This window comes from Pavona decussata, unplaced genomic scaffold (genome assembly GCF_977016875.1).
Source record: "Pavona decussata unplaced genomic scaffold, jaPavDecu1.1 SCAFFOLD_24, whole genome shotgun sequence".
NCBI classification, from domain to species: Eukaryota; Metazoa; Cnidaria; class Anthozoa; order Scleractinia; family Agariciidae; genus Pavona; species Pavona decussata.
In genome coordinates, this window is record NW_028145447.1 from 389,377 (window position 1) to 403,240 (window position 13,864).

General features: G+C 37.8%; 1 protein-coding gene across 1 annotated transcript in view; it reads right to left on the reverse strand.

Moving 5' to 3' along the window:
- The window catches only part of LOC146485860 (uncharacterized), a 50,548-nt gene that overhangs the window by 2,271 nt on the left and 34,413 nt on the right, over positions 1-13,864 (reverse strand). The window contains exons 27-41 of the mRNA XM_085102829.1: positions 13,767-13,799; positions 12,160-12,432; positions 11,428-11,452; positions 10,481-10,593; positions 8,899-8,967; positions 8,336-8,449; positions 7,368-7,478; positions 6,323-6,451; positions 4,330-4,437; positions 3,948-4,017; positions 3,478-3,565; positions 2,907-2,976; positions 1,855-1,967; positions 727-793; positions 187-293 (exon numbers count right to left, since the gene is read on the reverse strand). Of these exons, the coding sequence (XP_084958955.1) occupies positions 187-293; positions 727-793; positions 1,855-1,967; positions 2,907-2,976; positions 3,478-3,565; positions 3,948-4,017; positions 4,330-4,437; positions 6,323-6,451; positions 7,368-7,478; positions 8,336-8,449; positions 8,899-8,967; positions 10,481-10,593; positions 11,428-11,452; positions 12,160-12,432; positions 13,767-13,799 (1,490 nt within the window). The remainder of the gene's footprint in view (positions 1-186; positions 294-726; positions 794-1,854; positions 1,968-2,906; positions 2,977-3,477; positions 3,566-3,947; positions 4,018-4,329; positions 4,438-6,322; positions 6,452-7,367; positions 7,479-8,335; positions 8,450-8,898; positions 8,968-10,480; positions 10,594-11,427; positions 11,453-12,159; positions 12,433-13,766; positions 13,800-13,864) is intronic.

Consider the following 13,864-nt stretch of genomic DNA (forward strand, 5'->3'; position numbering starts at 1 on the left):
GGAATGCTTCCACAAAACTCTTTGCTCTTTTATCTTCTTTCTTTATCAAGGAGTTTTAAATGAATTCTAAAAATGTGTTGCTTCAGAAACTGTAAGTGCCAGCTTGATACACAATATGCATACCGGTAACTGTAATTCTGTGAACGATCGACCTAACCTTTCTCAAACCCGTCATGAAACAAGTACCTGATCATGAGTAAGCTGAGAGGGTAGCCGAGAATGTCCAGGTATTCTGACAAGAAACATTCCAGACTGTCACAGGGAAGACTGTTCTTGTGCCAGAACTGCAGTATCTACATAACAGTGAAACAAAAGAAATCAACTTAGAATTTCTGCTGATCTTGTGACACACTAAGTTCATACACTGGAAAAATGAAAGCAGAGAAAATCAGTGTGACACACACACACACAGAAAAATAAAAATGGCAATTTCAACAAGAAAAATGGGAAATGTAGGACGCTATACAATGCGTGTGTGGCTAATCTAAATCTCTGTCTGTATGCAGCATTGCCATTACCAATCTAAAATTGTGATGCTGTATTGATTCAGGATGAATGTACACCTGCAACTGAAAGCTTGGGGCACCTACAACATACAGTTGTCCCAGAGCCTTAAAATTCCTTAGTTCAAACCTTGTCATGGAACTAATTCAATGCCTACACAGTTCAGAAAAACTGTGAATAACTATCGCAGAGAGAATGCACAAAGCATCCAATGCAATTAACCTCTTGTAGAAGCCAGACAGTTTGCTGTGTTGATTGCTCCCCACTACCTTGAGCTTCTGTGAATTTCCTAAGAAGAAATCAACTGGATGTTAGTTATCACGACAATGACTGATCGTCAAGTTCATCCACATTTTAAACCCTTTCCACAGCTCAACACTGTTAGGCATCATTGCCTCTTTTAAGGACGATGCCTACTAATATCGCAGTATTTTTGTGCGGTTTATGACTATGCGGGAAAAGCAGATCTTAGGAAGGCCTATTGGAATCCAAAACAAAAATTGGGGGTAGCCACGCAATTTTCAAAGATAATTAAGCAATAATATCTCTAAAAAGCCCCAAAATATGAAGCAATGTATGGGATTTTTTCCCTAAATTGAAGCTTAATTATCTCTGAAAAATGCATGGTTACCCCCAATTTTCTTTCGAGATACCAAAAGCGTTTGCTAAGTTCTGCTTTCTCCGCATAGTTTTAATCCACACAAAAATATTCCTGTATTAGTAGGCACCACCCATAGGAAACCCGAGTATCTCGAGATGCGCAGAACGTATGCGCAGTAACAATAGTAGGCACCGTCCTTAAGAGCTGTTAAAACAGAGTACTGTGGAACCTTGTTCCTATGACCACCTTCTGGATGTGAAAATATGGTCGTTATAACAGGGTGGTCGGATTAACTACGGAAATGACTAAAATTACAATTTGTTTGGGGCACAAAAACGTGGTCGTAATAACAAGGTGGTCGAAGGGCAGGGTTCCACTGTAATTCCAACTTGTTTTTGGAGAAACTGTTCAAGAATGTTTATGGAGAGTTCCACAATTAAATTGGAAAGTTGATGAAGCTTGTCAATGTTTTCAAACTAATCTTTACACAGTAAGTTTATAAAAGCTTGCTTTCAAAGACCCTATTTCCCTTATAGAATTCCTTACTTTATTTCGAAAAATACACAGTGACAAAACAAGCACCACAACAGCAAAGTGTCATTCACTGTCTTTCAACTGAATGACAAATACTCGAGTTGTTGTCCACAAACACAAGACTAACCTCATCTTAAAACTGACTAAAGGTTGCATGGAATTATGTCATCACTATAAACACTGTAAGTTCAAAGTTTTACAATCACCATTGTTACCTAATAACATGATGCATAACATCCAGAGCTGATGAGATCACCTGTCCCTCTTCTTTATTACACGATACTGATGTGAAATAGTCACCCAGGAATCTCAAGCTGTATCCAAGGACCTAAGAAAAAATTATCCTTCAATTTAGTTTCTTAGAGAGCTAAGCCTATAACCTTTCACAAAGTTCTGCAGGTTAGGCTCAGTGAACACAAGCTTATATAATAATTGTACAGTATTTACAACACATGTACAGCATCATGTTAACTGATTCACAACAATAGCGGTTCCAAGATTAACATTCTGCAGAGTTTTCCATACTTTTGTGCGCATGTATTGGGAAAAGCCAGTGTGGAATATGCTTGTAAGATTTTCCGCACTTTTTCAGGGCTTTTATGGTGCAAAATTCCACGCTTTCCAGGAAACCACAGAATCCTAGAGAGCCAGGAAAGGCAATACTCATTCCATACTTTTCATGCTTTTTTGCACATCGGAAAGCATTGAATTTTCCATGAAATTCCACACTCTTTTTTAACAAAGGTAAGTAATTAAGACGAGATCCTCTAAATAAAATGCTCAGGGCTTTAATGAATTCTTTATTAACAAATGCCAAAAGAAACATTCCCAGAGTCATACGTCTGGACTTACAATTTCATATAACTAACTACTATAAAAAAGAACGAATCACAAACTATTGACAAATGTGCAAAGACAGTTAGATAAAAAAAGGCATCTATTCACAAAACAGCGTTTATGACATTCAGTCCTGACACATGGCAGGATGTAAGGGTGTCCCCTTTTCCTAAGGCCTCTTGATCTCTGGAGTGGAAGCAGTTCATGAAGGGGATGAGCATTATCAGCAGTTATCTTATCCCATAGTAGCCTATCTTTGATAGTAATTACATCAGTTGTAGGTGTATATTTGCTGGTATAGCCATAACATAGAGCCCGCTTGTAAAACTTATCAATTTGGGAGAGATATTTACTATAGTGCCAAAGAAGGTAAGAAAATGATAATTGCTTGGTAAAACGTTTTATATATTGCTTTGATCAAAACATTAACCTGTGGCCATTCACCAATAGTTTCATAAACAACTGCAGCTGCCAAGAAGTCTTTGATATCCAAACAATGTCTGAAAAGCAATTGAAATAACAAATAAGCCTAACCTGATGACATCTATCAATGTCAATATAGAAAGGTTGGACACATCGTTAACACTGTCAAGTAAACTTATGCCCAAAACAATTAACTAAAAATAACCAAGCTATTTTGATGTATCTCACTTCGTTCAAATATGTGAGAATATTGATGATAATGAACAAAAATTTACTTGTCCATGAATTAAAGTTTCAATCATGAAACATCATCTGGGGTGAGTTGCATAAAATTCAACGTCGGGCGTAACTGCTAACGCCAGACCTTCAGCCCAGTCACATTCAGTATTTTAACGTCTGATGATAGCATTTACCACCCGCCGTTTAGTTTTATGTAACTTGTCCCAGGTCTGCAGCTTTACCATCACCACAGTCAGAATGATTAGTCATTATATTGTAATCTGCCATATAATTCTTAGAACAATCCTAAAAGAATGTATAGAGAATCGTGGGACAGAATTTTTTTGTCTGAAAGATACCTGATCATTGGTTGGGCATTATACTGATCACTGAGTTGCCGCAAGGCTACTGTAAGTGCTTCTCTGCCATAAGGAGCTGATTTACTGCCTGCATGAAAATACAAAATTTCAGCAAGGTGAACCAGTAGGGTAACATAGAACAAAAGGTTGGGAGAGTAGGTTCTGTGTTATACTAGCATTGTTGCACCAGGCTATCTAGTTGTTTCACAATGACGTATCATGAAGGGCAGTTAAGGGACTAACAACTTTCAAAGCTTGGTCCTCTTCGTCCTTTGTGGGACATAGTGACCATTTTTGTCGACATGGATCTGACCTGGGTAACACATTGTACCTTGTCCTAGGTTAGACTCACCTCATTCAGCTCCTACACGACAATTCTCTCTTTTTGGCATTGCAAGGGAATAATGAACACTACCTGTTTTGTTGTGCATCAGAAATGATGAAAACACACCAGGTGAACCCTTTCTTACCAATTGATGAAAGATCTGGTAAATCCCAGTCAATGTCCACATCAAAATTTGCGTCAGATCTATGCGAGTGCTGAAACAAAATCAGTACTTTAATTTTTAAAAAGTGATGAAAATCTCAACTAACAATTGATGAATAATTAAACAAAGTCAATCTGTCATTCATTGGTCATAAAAAACTAATCTATAATGTTAGCAGATAGACACACAAACAACAGTTTTACGTTTAAATTTCTAGCATAATGTAATGTTAGACTAAAACTAGTGGTCATTGGATCAAAACTGGCTTCACCAAAAGGGCATTCTTTTATTCAAAACCAAAAGCAGAGTCAGGGAACCCATTCTATCTGCATATTGAGCAAAATAAAATTGTACTGTATTGTACCTCGCTTGATATAGAAGCCTTTCTGTTCAGTGGTGGAAGACTGGTCAACTGACAAGGTATGGAAACTTCTTTTTTATTGGCACCAATGCTAGTGAAATCCAAGCCCAGCTACAATGAAAGATTAAAGATGACATTAAACTAACAAAGGTGTAAGAAGAAGGAGAACTAATCAAGAACATTTCGAACATTTCGCAGGTGTTTGATAATTTTTCAATTCTTTATTGCATAAAGAACCAAGTTATACCGGAAAAAGAAGTGAACTTATTGGTAGATTTTGAACTATAGAACGAAGTTGTAACGAAAAAAGAAGTGAACGCATTGCTAGATTTTGAACAAAAAAAGAAGTTATAACGAAAAAGGAAGTGAACGCATTGCTAAATTTTGAGCTATACAAAGAAATTATAACGAAAAAAAAAGATGACGCATTGCTAGATTTTGAACTATAAAACGAAGCTATTACGAAAAAGAAGAGAACGCATTGCTAGATTTTGAGCTATAGAACGAAGTTATAACGAAAAAAGAAGAGAACGCATTGCTAGATTTTGAGCAATGGAACGGAGTTATCAGAGGAGCGAAAAAAGTAGTGAACGTATCGCTAAATTTTGAGCTATAGGACGAAGTTGTAACGGAAAAAGAAGTGAACTTATTGCTAGATTTTGAGCAATAGAACGAAGTTATAACGAAAAAAGAAGAGAACGCATTGCTAGATTTTGAGCAATGGAACGGAGTTATCAGAGGAACGAAAAAAGTAGTGAACGTATCGCTAAATTTTGAGCTATAGGACGAAGTTGTAACGGGAAAAGAAGTGAACTTATTGCTAGATTTCGAGGTATAGAACGTAGTTATAACTGAAAAAGAAGTGAACTTATTGCTAGACTTTGAGCTATAGAACGAAGTTGTATCGCAAAAGGAAGTGAACTTATTGCTATTTTGAGCTATAGAACAAAGGTATAACGAAAAAAGAAATGAACACATTGCTAGATTGTGAGCTACAGGAGGAAGGTACACTGGAAAAAGCAGTGAACTTATTGCTATATATATATGAGTTATTGAACGAAGTAATACTGCAAAAAGAATTAAACATTTTGCCAGATTTTGAGTTATAGAACAAAGTAACACCGGAAAAAGAAGTGAACGTCTTGCTAAATTTTGAGCTAGGAAACTGACCATGAAGGCCAGGTAGTATTTTTCGGAAAGGGAACAGCAGCTTGTAAATTTGGATAACAAAATTCTATTTCTTAAACTTGTGGAGAGATCAATCTGTGTTAGCTTAGAGTAATTTTCCTTTTGAAAAGCCATCAACCCATGTGGGAATGTAGGAATTAGTGTTACCTATTTTGCTTTAATGCGCTCTGTGGGGACTCATGTGAGGACTGTGTGGATGGTAACAATATGTCACAAGGACCATTTCTCCGTAATGTAAAAGGAATTCAATCTCTTAGAAATCGAAAAGTATTTTCAGTTTAGTGTCTCAGGAAATTGATAATCTTTATATTACATGTGAATTACTCGTCGAAATGAATGTTTATTTAGCCGTGCTCGTAAGGTGTTTTGGAGTATTAGAACGAGCACAATTCGTTAGCGTATAGCAAAAGTTCCGATCGTTATCACGTTTTAAACGAAAGCTGTTTAAACACAGGTTCTTAGATTTTCCCGTTCTAACAACCTTTCGGTAAACATCCAGGAAATAGCGATAATTGTACCGTTACAGCGCAACTTTAGTGTTATCAGCTGTCTTATTTCTAGTTTCAATATCCTTTCTAAGGCTAGATTTTTACTAACGACGTGTTTAGTTATTTGCTCTAATGTAAAACTAATTTTAATTGAAAGGCTTACCGAACTTCATTAATATTCTCAGAACATATAAAAGAAGGTCATACGTTGTACAACTTTGAATTACCAGAAGGAATTACCCGAATGAATTCGCGTAAAAACCGTTTGGTCAGTGAAAAACTCTTGTTACAAATAGGACATATGGGGTCAATTCACTCACCTGGCCCGAGTCAGCTCTCCCCCAAACATAAACCAGCCCTACAGAATCCATGGCTACAGAACACTCTGCACCAACACTGATCGTCATTATGAACTTGTTTGAAAGCTTATGAAGCAGCCTAGGAGTCATCTTAAAAAATTAAACAATATCAAATAATCATTATTGAAGAAGTCATAGCAAAAGCGAAAGGAAACAGAGGAAGAAGAAGGAGAAAAGGAGGAGGAGGAGGAGGAGGAGGAGGAGGAGGAGAAGGAGGAGGAGGAGGAGGAGAGGAGAAGAAGAAGAAGAAGAAGAAGAAGAAGAAGATGAAGAAGAAGAAGAAGAAGAAGAAGAAGAAGAAGAAGAAGAAGAAGAAGAAGAACAAGAAGAAGAAGAAGAAGAACAAGAAGAAGAAGAAGAAGAAGACGACGACGACTTTGTGAGACCATGGTCAGCTTGATAGTTTAGTTGGTAGAGCACCGCACTGGTATTGCAGAAATATGGGTTTGAATCCTGTTCAAGCCCCAATTTTTTCAGTCTTTTTTTCTGCAGCTGCTTAGGTTGCGTAGAAAACTGCGATGGTTCAATGATGATGATGATGACGATGATGATGTAAACATAACACGGCTGAAGCACATTTTAATCCGAGAGATGCCGAAGCAACTGGGCAACAACAAGTTGCCTAAAGGGGAGCGACAAAAGAAACGAACAACAAAACAATGCTCCCAGCCCTAAAAAACAATACTGCTGCAGGTTACCAGGGTCCTGTGCAAATAGAACTTTTGAAAGGTACAGGTCTACTGTCCTGAGGAGGCCTTGTATTTTACTTATTGATTGAGTCCTTATTATCAATTCGCCATCATCATCATCATCATCATCATCATCATCATCATCATCATCAACATCATCCTCATCATTGTCATCATTATTACTTAAAATTATCTTTAGGAAAAATAAAATAACTGATCAATGCTATACATCAAAAGTGGAAGCCTATCCATGACGTTTTTTCTTTTTTTAAGGAAAATCATTGATTAGTTGTTGCCATCTCACATTGAAACCTTACTTGTTTGTCTGTCTTACTTCCCAGACCCAGTTGTCCATAGTCATTAAATCCCCAACTGTAGAGCTGGCCAGACTCCATCAGCGCCATGTAATGCCAGTTACCACAGCAAACCTGACAACATGAACAATTCAGGAGTTAAACAGGAACTAACTGTAGAGCTGGCCAGACTCCATCAGCGCCATGTAATGCCAGTTACCACAGCAAACCTGACAACATGAACAATTCAGGAGTTAAACAGGGACTAACTGTAGAGCTGGCCAGACTCCATCAGCGCCATGTAATGCCAGTTACCACAGCAAACCTGACAACATGAACAATTCAGGAGTTAAACAGGGACTAACTGTAGAGCTGGCCAGACTCCATCAGCGCCATGTAATGCCAGTTACCACAGCAAACCTAACAACATGAACAGTTCAGTAATTAAACAGGGACTAACAAATTAGACAGATTTAGGGGAACAGGTCATAACAAGTTTGTTGGAAGAGGACCAACCGTATTTGGTGTGTGTGTGTGTGTGTGTGTGTGTGTGTGTGTGTGTGTGTGGGGGGGGGGGGGGGGGGTTATCAAGACACCTCCTATCTCATGAACATTAAGGACAAAATTTATTGGCTTTAAACTTTGAGTTGACACAGAAATATTCAGCTAGCAAGAGTCAGCATTGCTAGATAAACAAGAAATCAGACAAAACACTCTTTTGCATGTTTGATATAGCTTCTCGAACAATTAACAATTCTTGGAGAAAATCAAAGCAAAAATTCACCAAATTGTATGACAATTGGGATCAATTTCCCAAACCTCCTTCAAGGTACGATTTCCTTTGAATTATTTTAATAATTAACTCTTTAAAAAGAGTTTGAGAAGTGCTTATCAACACTAGATCAGTGGATCCAACGACTCAATGAAATTACAGGTCATCTCTAAAAGTCTAATCTACGTGATGTCAACAGGAAACAAGACAAGCCACTTACGTCCTTAATCCTAGATGAGAATGTACATTCCATTTTCACGGGCAGCAAGCGATGAGAAACTGAGTTCGCTGGAAGAGAGGGCTGCACAGAACGCTTGGAACGAAACTCTTGCCGCTGAAATTTAATATGTTAGAGTGCAAAATCTTAAATTACCGTGTTAACGGAAAATGGGATTAGTGGTTGTGCTCAGAAAAACTGGCATTACTTGAAATGCTTGTTAACATGAGAGTTTTTGTGTTTACAATGAAAGCCTAACACTACTATACTAATGCCAGGCTTGATCCTATTTCTGGGTATGTATATAGCCACGTTGAGAAACTAGCCAGCCAGTACTTCAATGCCTTTAATTTTGGTGGGGTTGTAAAATCATACCATCACACCAAATTGGGGAGTAAAATTAATGTGGGCAAAATTTTGATCACAATTTCCAGTAACTGAGGCACAAAGGCACAAAACTAACTTAAAATATGGAATATAATTATACATTATTACATTATTTTCATTCTAATAATGTTGTATCAAGCATTTGTAACGCAACTTAAATTCATGTAAATTACACTTACCATGTAATATCGGAAGAAGTGTGGACTTCTTCCCCAATTGAAGATTTTCTGATCTTCTGTGACAGCCATCTGGATGGATGAACATGAAAACATATGGTATGTTATCAAAACCAATACAACTCCAATTGGCAATTGTCATTAACTGTTTAGCAGAATGGAAAACAATAGTGTGTATATTGTGTGATGTATTATAATAACAAAAATGTCTCCGATTAACATTAAAAACTAGCAAATTCAATGGACATTCATATGCAACACCAAATTGTTTCCAGATAAATTTTCATAACAACGCAAGTCACTAACTTTGTGGTACTTCCTCACATATTGACCAAGCCGACAGGGGTCGACCAAGTTATAAACTTTCAAAGTCCATGCGAGCAGAATCCCCCCAGTCTAGATAGGGTTAAAGGAAACCTTCACTCTTGAAATAAATTAACCTTAAATCGTTGAAAATACAATTTAATTTTAAATTTCGTTGGAAAACATGGAAATAATATTCTGTGTCAGACAAAACAGAATTTGATTATCGCCCATTTTTCATTTTAAATTTCCCGGGCGCCGCCATCTTGGATTTCATGACGTAATATGGTTGCTCTATTGTTTCACACAAAAAAACGTCTGCTGAATAACAATAGCAACAACCGTATGACGTCATAAAATCCAACATGGCGGTGCCCAGAAAATTTAAAATCGAAAATAGGCGATAATCACATCTAATTTTTAGCACACTTGAATGTTACTTCTACTTTTTAAACTAAAATTTAGAATTTAGACACTAAATGGATCACAAAGGTAAGCCTTAGCTCTTAAAATTACTCAGTTTCTTGTTTGTGAATCCTTCTTCATTTATCGCCGAACAAAAAAAGTGAGTTCGCGAAGAGCTGAGCCTTTTTGTACGCTTTTCATCTTTGCTGAGATAATCTAATTAAAAGCCACGCATGCGCATTTGAGCAAAAAATTGTGACTGGTTGTTTTAATGGAAATTAACTGTTTTCTAAGGAACCGCTCGTTAGAATTTCGTGAAATTTGACAAAACAGTAGTTCTCTAAAAGCGTAAGTCGCCTACAAACAAAAATCAAAATCTAACGGAGGGTGTCTTCAAAAAACATTAAAGTGCGAAACCAACATTTACAGGAGATCTCTCTGTTAAAATTACATGAAAGCAGCGTCACTATGTCAGTATTTTGTGAGTTTTTCTGGATACAAAAAATGGAAAAAATCTAACGACTGCATTTTCTAAAAATTAAGGAAAACCTTTATTTGTGGATGGTTAATAGCTCGCTCTGTTGCCATGGCAACGGCACCTTGCTCAACAAGAAGTATCAAAATTTATTCCTTGTTAGTTAATTTTGCACCATGCTAATTTCGGGTACTCAGAAGTACGTAGTTTTCAAATAATGTTTACTAACACCTGTATACTTGAAAACTGTGTTCGGCCACCTTAAAGGATGGCACCCAGCTGTAGCTTTTACATTTTTTATAGGACCAGCTCGCTCTTTTTTAAGCAGTCTCAAGAGTAGAGTGCAGTTTCTAGACAAATGTTATCAACAGTATTATCATACACAAATCAATCTTCACTTACAGTCTCAAATGAACCACAACAGATCAAATAAACTTTCTCATTCTTTAACGTTTCCACCAGCTGAGGAAGGGTTTGTTTGCTGTTTGTTCCTAAACCCAGCTGACCATAAAGCCCTGACAAAAACAGTGAAAGAAATTCATTGGAAGTTTAACTAACTCCACATTTTTGAGCCCACAGCGCGCAGGGTCAAATTGTTCAACTCGAGTATTAGCCCCGTTATTGACCCTGACCACATTGTATATATTTCTTTTCTCATATTCTTTCTCTTCTTCGTTATGCATGGTTTTATTTTTTTGTCTAGTTACAAATTATTAATTAATAAATTAATTAATTAATCAACGAATTAATTATTAGATTCCCAGATTAGTATTCCCACTACACTAGTTCTGGAAGTTGTTATCATTAAATGTGCCACGTGGCCCACTGGCTCCTGCGTTAATCAATTATAGAAGCATTCCTCTGCATGTCATGCCAGTCCACCAAAGTCTCAGTTCTCAGTATTTTGTTACATTTCCTTACGTTAGACACCTTAGTAGCCTTTGAGGAAGTTTTAGTTTAAGGAAATTGCTTCAAGGTAGGAACATACAGGGACTGAAACCTTCCCATCCTCACAACCGTACGCACAAATGAAGTTCTGTCATAAATAGTGAAAATATACCCAATTTCTAAACGTCTTTACCATCAGCACAGAGATGAGAATTCTTTGCGGATCCAGAATTTTGAGTAAGGTGGAACACGGAAAAAAAAACGAAAGAAAGAAAGAAAGAAAGAAAGAAAACGGAGGGTGGGCAAGGATAGAAAATCGTTCAGAAGTCTTAACACGTTGGGGCTTCAGGCCTATTTTTCTAACGCCAACTTCAAAACATAATACTGTAGTAACTTTACAACAATGCAGTATAATAGTTGCAATTAAACATTTTAACTTTGAGAGTTCATTACACAATTACCTCCTCCAAATGTAAACACTTGTCCCTGTAAAGACATAAACAAAACGAAGAAGAAATTATGTACATCAGTCAGGGTTTGATCCTGAAAACACCACTTTAAACGTAATCAGAGAATATTCTCAAGACATCTTGTTTACCGAACGAAATGGAAAAATATCCCCTGGTTCACTCTTTCTCAATACTCTTACCTGTTTTTGTTAAGAGAATGTATCATACTGTGATAACAAATAGAATTTTGATCATTCCCACGTTCAAGTCATGAGTCAAGCTTGAGTAAAGCACAAATAGACATCTTAAAGCTTCAGGCCCCGGTTGTTCAAAAAGTGGATAAGTCGCTATCCAGCGGATAAAATGTATAAGTTAGATTTAATTTTATCCGCTGGATAGCGATTTATCTTCGGATAACATTATCTGCTGTGTGAACAACAGGGAGAACAGGGATGGTGCAGTTGTGAGACGCTCGCCTGTCACCAATGTGGCCCGGGATTTGTTTCCGGACTCGTCGTCACAATTGGGTTGAGTTTGTTGTTGGTTCTTGTCCTTGCTCCGAGAGGTTTTTCTCCGGGTACTCTGGTTTTCCCCTCTCCTCAAAAACCAACACTTCTAAATTCCAATTCGATCTGGAAATGTCCCTAATTAGTTCTTTGCGCTAAACACATTGGCACTTTAAAAAAGTGATTTATTTCATTTTTATTTAATTACTAGAGAACTACCTTACACTGAATCACTGACCTGGGATGATATCACTGCACTGTGTGAGTAACCAGCAGCGAATTGCGTGACTTCATATTCGTCAAGTGTTGTCACATGTGTTGGCAGCAGGACATCTTCAATGCCACCCACTCCCAACTGTCCATGGACACCCCAGCCCCATGACCACACCCTATGGTCTGCTGACAGAGCCATGGAGTGATAGTGTCCACACACAACTGCTATGCATCTTTTGTCTGACAGTTCTGTGATGTACACTGGACGTGTCTGTTGCTGGGTGTCTCCCTGGCCAAGCTTGAGGAGATTGAGTACAATGATTAGACAAAAGTAGCAACGTTTTCAATGGGGATAGGTGAGACAATACAGTTTACAATAACTGTCAAAATTCCCGCACACTGATTGGCTCGTAGCTATTGTCTATATGAGTACACACAATAAAAATGACAGCAGATGTGACGCGGGCGCTTTTGCAAAAGGAAAACAAAGCCAATTCCGCTGGTACTTTTTCCATGTTATTATAAGAAACAAATCGACGGCACTATACACTTCTAGACCATAAAATGACGCCATAAAATGTTCAAAACTTGGCAGTGAAACCACTCGCCTGCGGCTTGTGGTTCCACTTGAGTTTTGAAGATTCTATGACGTCATTTTATGGCCTATAACAGTTTACATACCTCAGTGACCGACTATCGCGTAACGCGCAATCTGATTGGCTACACAGGTGCCGTCTATATAAACGATAGCCTCCATTTGGCGCGAAAATATGCTCAGATATTTGTCCGCGGACATTATCTGTTCCGAGAGGCGAAGCGTTTTCCGAGAGCGAAGCTCGAGGAAAACTGTGAGCTTCGAGGAGCAGATAATGTCCAAGGACAAATATCTGAGCATATTTTTAAAGCCAAATGGAGGCTACTGTGGTTATTATCCTTCAAATATTTTTCGCAACATGTAGAAACGAGCTTGAGTATTTGAACATTTCGTTTAACAACAGTTTACCGTCAAAAACGTTAAAAGCGTATGTTGTTTTCTAATACTGCTTTATCGACCAGCAGGTTTATCTCTCCTTCTGTCACAAAAGCAAACCGTTACCCCATCTTGACATTAAATTTTAATTGTAAACTTGACGCGCCTTGAAGTTTTTGAAATTGGGGAATATCACTCGGGGAGTATCATCGGATATTCCCCAGTTTTAGCTGGGGTATATTCGGTCACGTGAGGCGTTTAGACCAATCGCGCGCGAGCGAAAATATTTGATGGATTATAACGATCGACAGACGGCAGTTTGTCAGAGCGCGCGCGATTTAGCATGCATCAAAATTAATGAAATAAAAAGAATTTTTTGCTTGATAGATCGATCAGTGGGGTATGCTAAAACATGCTCGCTCTCGGTTTCTATCGCCTTTGATAGTTGGCTCGGGGCCTCGCCCCTTGCCAACTATCAGCCGATACAAACCTCGAGCTCGCCGTCTAATTGTTAAATAGACCAAAAACTGCGGTCGATTTGTTAAAAAGAACACGCTCAACATCCAAAGTTGGCTAGTTGACAATGAATAGTGATTGAGTTAGTAAGTTAATATATCTACAGCTTCATTGACAGTGACAGTTATTCCTCCATGAATACTAACCTGGCCATATTCAGAGGATCCCCAAGAATACACCTGAGTAAAGACAGAAAAACAAAACATCAAAAACGGAACAGTTATCTTACACAAACAGATGAAGT